The 6924-nt window shown below is 30.9% G+C and overlaps 1 protein-coding gene across 1 annotated transcript; it reads right to left on the bottom strand.

The window, feature by feature from the left end:
* Positions 1 to 2077: 2077 nt before the first annotated feature.
* Positions 2078 to 4253, bottom strand: LOC143078602 (ras-related protein Rap-2a-like). Its single transcript, XM_076253458.1, has 4 exons — positions 3989 to 4253; positions 3503 to 3585; positions 2875 to 3052; positions 2078 to 2343 (listed from the first exon to the last, which is right to left on the bottom strand). Exons 1-4 carry the CDS (start codon positions 4251 to 4253, stop codon positions 2078 to 2080), a joined length of 792 nt encoding a protein of 263 aa, XP_076109573.1.
* Positions 4254 to 6924: the final 2671 nt, after the last annotated feature.

The following is a 6924-nucleotide window of genomic DNA, read 5'->3' as shown; positions in this document are numbered from 1 at the left end:
CTAGCCAATGTAAAACTATTTTGTGTAGATGACTGAATGCAGTCTTTTTGTGAAAGGCTTAAGGTTCCGAATGCGATCTACGATATTAACCAAATCCATGTATAATCATTTTTACCTAATGGAGCTTATATCTTTCTTAATAATTTTTAGTACAAAGTGTACTAGTATATGTCTTTGGTAATTGACCGAACTGTGTTGTTAAAACTTAGCCCATGGAATTTTTTCTATAGTTATTTTGTCTGTATATTCTTGCTCATTGCTGAAGGCTGTACGGTGATATTAAATGATTAGAAACAAGTCATTTTTGACTCAGAGAGATATTTGTATTATTGACATGCATTCCACTTTATCTAGTTTATACTATTAGTTCGTTTTTAGATTGTAGTTGATTCCATGTTGCTGAATCTGTTGTTATTGTGTTGCGTGTTGCAGAATTGTCTTTTATTTATTCTGTTTTTTTTTGTCTGTATGGTATTGTCAATGCAATGTACCTCTCTTCAAAATGTTCAAACGAAAGATATTTGACTTTCTAAATAATCTCACAGCCTTCTTTAATACACAATATTACGATAAAGTGTCATGCTTCATTCATTCCCTGGAAAAGTGTTACAGACGTAATGGATAACATGTGTAAAAACTTCATATCGCGGGAGATAAAAGTTCATGTCGAGCGAGATCTTTTCATTGACAAACGTGTTTCCCCAAAGTTCTGATCATGTCCATAATTCAATCGAGGTTATCTGGTACAGCTAACCAAAAAGAAGAAGGTATTACGGGATGAAAGTACACAATCAACCAAATTTATCAAAACAATCTCTTTGTTTGTAAGGTTCAATTGTCAAAAGTCAAACAACCTTTTTTGAACTTTCATCTCTTTATAAGGGGTCCCTGGATAGCAGGCGTATATAAAATGTACGTCAAATGCACGTTACGTTGTATATTAAAAGAGGCAACAGATACAAAAACTGACTACGTCATGGTTAAAAAAAAAAAAGACCAACTGAACAACAATAGTACACAAACAGAACATGGAAAACAAGAGACAGAGCAACACAAACCCCAAATAAAACTACGGGTGTCTTCAGCTGCTCCGGTAGGGTAAGCAAATCCTGCTCCACGTGTGGTATCCGTCATGATGCTTATGTTTTTAACCTAGTGATATGTATATTCGGTAGGTCACATTCAGGAACTAAATGTTATCTTAAAAAAACGTGCAAATGATTTATTTCCTTTTTTCATTTATTTTTCAATATTTTCTTTCCTGATAACGTAACAATTTATTTAACAGTTTAGCAATATTTCATAAAAAATTTCATGGTTAACAATAAAACAATAATGAAATGTAATTGCCATAGTTGCATATATTTATATGATAAAAACACATGATTGTAAAAATCGTGACAAGACATTGTTAAAAGGTTATAACTTATCAAGCATTGTATTTGTTGTTTAAGTACCACTTGAAATTAGATAAGATGAGGTAAACACAGGCTAACAAAGTGACCAACATTGATATATACGTTTAAGATCACTTATAAGGCACTTAAAAGTTACGTTATTTTTGTTTTACATTCTGTTCTTAGAAATCTTAATCAAAATACATTTAATACTTTAATTATTTGCATATGAATGAAAAATTGCTGATATAAATATAAATATATATATTTTTTAAGTACAAATGTATGTTTGTTGGCGTTTGTATTCCTACTTGTTTAATGTTCCAATTAAGGTGGTACCAGACACTTTCACTAAAATTAATTTGGCTCGTTTAATTTTCATAAAATTTTGTCAAAGTATTTACTTTGAGACTTTAATAAAAATATAAAACTTTAAAAAATTTTGAACAAACCGTTTTGTCAGAAAAATTACACTGGTTATATAGTAATTCGACAAACTACAATTTTGATCATTGAAAAGCTTAATATTCCTTTTACAACACAACGTAATTAAAACGTTGAGCTGACTTTACAGAGTTAGTAGTGTTAGGTACCACCTTAAACTATATTGTTTTGTTAAAATATACCACAATTGAATATGCTTAATTAGAATCATGATACATGTGTTCTATAATAAAATATCATAGGTTGAATAAATTTTCACATTGAGATAACGGTTTTGAAGTACGTCTTAATATTTTACTCAAAATTCTTTTTACTACTTTGCATAGATAATGTCTTTTCCCTGTGACTTGTGTCAAAACAGCTGCTTTTTGGATGGCTTCTGGATTAAGCTTTAGTTTTATTTGTTTTAACAATCCAACTAATAGTTCGTCAACTTTGTGGTTTAACACAGCTGATGTTTCGATGTATTTACATTCAAATTCTTTTGCAAGCTGACGTGCTTCTGAAAAAAAGGAATAAGACATATTTTAGACATAATGTTAATCAGTATCAAAATGTGTTTTCTATCATTTTGTGCATTCGAATATGCATATGTGTTAAAAATGACAATTTACTCTTAAAAAATATAAAATTACAATGGATATAATTATGATAAACAAAACATAGTCATTGTGATCATATATAACCTTAAATAGCTAATTGATTTTATCATTTTGGGATGCTTTTTGGTTATATAGCTCTTCATCTGTTTATGTTGTAATAATCCCTGGCTTTCACATTTTTGGTTTGAACGTTCTTAACGAAGGTTATCTTATCGGGGCCTTTTATAGCTGACTATGCGGTATGGGCTTTGCTCATTGTTGAAGGCCGTACGGTGACCTGTAATTGTTAATTACTGTGTCATTTTGGTCTTTTGTGGATAGTTGTCTCATTGGCAATCATACCACATCTTCTTTTTTTATAGTAAAGAAAGCACTTCGGATTCATGAAATCTATAACGTTTTGTTTTCATTTTTTCTGTATGACATCCTACCTTCTTTGCTGACCTGTCGTTTCCTGACTAAATCTATTTTGTTGGCAACTAATATTATTGGTCTATCACTATAGAGTTCATTCCGTATATATTGAAGAAACCCCTCTGCTATTGAGAAAGAATCGCTAGCATGAACAGAAAACACAACAACATAGGCATCCGCTGGTAAATCATCGTCCTAAATAAAACAAGTCATAAATGTAAGTTTAAACATTTTGGTGTTTCAATTTTTTTATGAGACTAATTTAGATTTATCTAATTAAATTTTCACTCATAAGATTCAAACATATTTTGATGAAACTTTGAAGTTAAAAACCAAGTCTGTATGTATAGATAGTGACATACGTGAAAACTCAATAGTTGATATTGTTTGTTGGGGTGTTTCAGGTAACATAAGTGTACGTCATATTTTTAATAGTAAAGCAATATATTGTTATGCTTTCCTGACATTTTTTGGCAAACAAATATTTTAGCGCTAGTTTTTAGTAGATTATTCTTTTGTCATTCGATAATTAAACGAGATCGGTTCCAGTTGTTGTAATTATACATCGTACGAAATTTCAAGTAAATCGGCAAGGAGAAAAAAATAACAAATAAAGTGAAAACAAAAATTTAGTAATATACTTACATCAGTGGATAGAAAATCTATAAATTCCATTGTTGATTCTTCATTGTCAACGACAACGGTTAGTTTTCTCTCGTCAATTTCATCTACAAAATAAAACAAGTATAAGACGAGTGAAACAGTTGTCATTGACTTTTAAATATAAAATGTGATGTTGAAGGTAGAATTTTATTGTGCTTGTCTAATTTTTTCACAATTGTTTAAGATTCCGGAAGATAAAAAAAGGAATTAGAATATGTCTAGTATTGCCAACTCTGTTGTCTTCTTGGTTGCTTTTGTTATTGTTGTCATATGATGTTATTTCAATGACATTTAATCCGTATTTTCCTTTATCAACAGTGGATGTGCTATATAATGTAACTATTATCTAGTGTTTTGAGCATTCTAGTTATCTTTTCAAATATTAAAATTAGTATACAGATAAACATGTTGATTTTCGAGAACAGATTTGTTGAAATCCGTTTGAATTCGATAAACTAGATTACTTACCGATACCTGATTCATTAGCCGACATGTACTCCGAGCTCATAAACCGATTCTTTAAAGCCGTTGTACCAACACCATGAGCTCCCATAATTGGTACCCTGTAGTATCCAGTTGAACAGGATGATAAATGACTCCAAGAAGAAGAAATCGAATTTGCATTCGAAGCATCACTTGTTAGTCTTGGTCTATATTTAGATGACACTGATGAACAACTGCTTTGTCTACGACGGAACGGAAAACGGTCATTTAAAAGTCGTTCTGAGGTCATTTCGAAAGACCGTCTTTTAAATTGCTTTTTTGAGTCATTTACATGCCATTCATTAGAATATCGTGTAATTTTGTCCATAGGAAGACCAAAACTATTGTTCCGTAAATCGTTTTCTATACAATCATAAGTATGCTGCTTCTTTTTCTTTATAAAACTAGTACGAGAATTCGGTTCCGATTGTCTGTCATCCTTTATAACTGATGATAACAGTTCCGAGAGGACACATCTCGTTGTATTGATAAAATGCGCGTGGTAGTTATCTTGCACCTCGTAATATATACGTTTTGTCATAACTCAATACAATTAAATTGTTGCACTATACAGAACGTTTCAAAAAAATCAAAAGCACTTTTTAGTTTACAATAATAATCAAACCTTCTTCAATGAAATACAAAACATTTATGTACACGGTTTCAAATATCATGCAATATTTATATTATTTTACTGAGAAGGTTAAGTGAGCACGTGATTGTATGTTATTAAAGATGTTCATGTCAGTCATCGATTGGTTAATCATATTTTCTCATAAGAAACTGATTCCATGCAGCATAAAGGATATTGAGTTGTATAAGATTTTTTCGGAAATAAGAACAAATGTACAGAGCCATGTTATATTAAATAATATGTTTTTCTTTTTGTATACCGTTTTCAACTTAAGTGATACCAGTAAATATAATCTATGAAAAACAACGATTTTGCTTCGAAATTCATGATGTGAGATTTATACTAAACATGCAAATGTTTATTCAAAAACTGTAAAATGAACGAATTAGGCAAACTTATTGTTGAGTTGATATACATATTGTCAAGACAAAAGGCGTTTAATAAAGTTCGAAACCAATAGTTCAATATCTTTTACATGCGACCAATGTTTTATGAAGTATAGGTTACATGAAATGGCGAAAGATAACAGAGGGATATTCAAACTCATGAGTCGAAAATAAACTGACAACGCCATGGCTGAAAAAAGAAGAAAAAGACCAACAGGTAAATAATTGTTCACAGAACCAACCATACATATCTAGAAAATAAGCGACAAGAACCAAACAAAAAACTTCTAGTGCTCCGGAATGATAAAGAGAATTGTAAGTACAAACCCAGTAAGTCGTCTAATTTGGTAGGTCAAGTTTGGGTAAAGTGAACGTGATTGTAGTTACAGCATTAAGAACATATCCGTTATCATGTGTGAAACGGGTGTGCCATAACTATTTTATTCTCAACACCGAAGATAAGACAGGAAAAATGTTGGTGCTGCATTAGAAGTACGTACCTGGCTGAGCATGTAACAATTGAAAACATCGTTTTTGTCCTGCTGTTAAGTGCTCAGCAGAACTTAAAGCCAATTCTAACGATCCAGTTGTGACAAAAAAACACAAATAAATGCATTTTAGGTTTCACATAAAATAGGTTAAATGGAATAGATTGAATGTCTCAAATTTTGAATTATAAAGAAAAAATATATCACTCGTATAGCGGATATGGAGAAGTACATGTTCAAATTCATCGAAGAGACATTGATTGTCGTAATGCGCATCTGGTGCAGATAAATAAAATCGTTTATGCACAGTTACCACGTTTTTCTGTACCTAGATGTAATCTTCCTGAATGGCTACAAACGCTTATCATATTATCGTACCAAGTCTTAGGATTTGTGATATTCAAAATGGATTGAAAGGTATTTAAAGTTGCATCTTATCGACTACAACCTTAACAATGCTTAAAGATTCTTATAAAACGTTTTTCCCTATAACTATAACCAGTTTACAGTTCTGATCGTTCCAGATGATAGCTATTCCAGTTCTTCATGTAATGAATGTGATAATACATGAAGTAAACGATTTTAACCTACTAAACTATTATAAACTAAAAAGAAAAGCATAAATAAAGTGTTTGTAACACTACTCACAACCTGTTTTTCGATTAATCGTTCTGCGCAATCTGTAAACAAACTGTTTTCAAGTATTCTTTCCGTCAAATCTGTCAATAAACTGTTATTCATAAAGAAATGACATGATTTCGTAAATATCATCATCTGATTAACACACGCTTTAAATAGGAAAAAATGAAAATCATTTGTGAATAACATCATGGTTATAAATGTTTCTTTCATACTATACATGCTACATTCCTAAAATCTGTGGCATTGAATACATCAAATTCAAATTATTACTCCGTTATGTTTTTATTGAGGTATTTTCAGTTCTTTCGTTGGGCTCTGGTCTGTTTGGCACACTCCGCTATTTCGAAATTTTATTTTAAGTTTTATGACAAATGATAAAAGCATTGGGATACTTGTAAAACTATCACTATGGAACAACTATTTTGAAGGAACTATTATTTTCATGAACAGTCATACGGATCATTTGACAATATCGATGTAAACTCGCAGTGCTTTATTTATGAAAACTACTTCCGTTCACATTTAAACAAAAAACTAAAAAAACATCATGGCATTCCTCGATCTCGCAAATATTTGTATGAACATTATAATGAAGATACAACTGTAACATAACCATAATGACTGCAAAATTTTTAGCTATTCAATATAATAGAGAGAACAATAAGTTGAGATGGATACCTTGGGTTTGTATCAAAATATAACTTATGAATATCTGCATTGACGAATATTTGAAAGAAGACATAAGGATGTCAATCCCAATAATACGATAGT

The sequence above is a fragment of the Mytilus galloprovincialis genome, chromosome 6 (genome assembly GCF_965363235.1).
Source record: "Mytilus galloprovincialis chromosome 6, xbMytGall1.hap1.1, whole genome shotgun sequence".
Taxonomy (NCBI): domain Eukaryota; kingdom Metazoa; phylum Mollusca; class Bivalvia; order Mytilida; family Mytilidae; genus Mytilus; species Mytilus galloprovincialis.
Note: the sequence above shows the minus strand (reverse complement) of the source record. Positions and strands in the feature narration are given on the sequence as shown.

Excerpts from the sequence above, each read along its gene's own strand:
- LOC143078602 (XM_076253458.1), bottom strand. The coding sequence starts at position 4,253 with ATGACCTCAGAACGACTTTTAAATGACCGTTTTCCGTTCCGTCGTAGA. Across the intron at positions 3,053-3,502 it reads TAGATTTTCTATCCACTGAT|GACGATGATTTACCAGCGGA; the intron begins GTAAGTATATTA and ends TGTTTTATTTAG. Across the intron at positions 2,344-2,874 it reads ACGACAGGTCAGCAAAGAAG|AAGCACGTCAGCTTGCAAAA; the intron begins GTAGGATGTCAT and ends CCTTTTTTTCAG.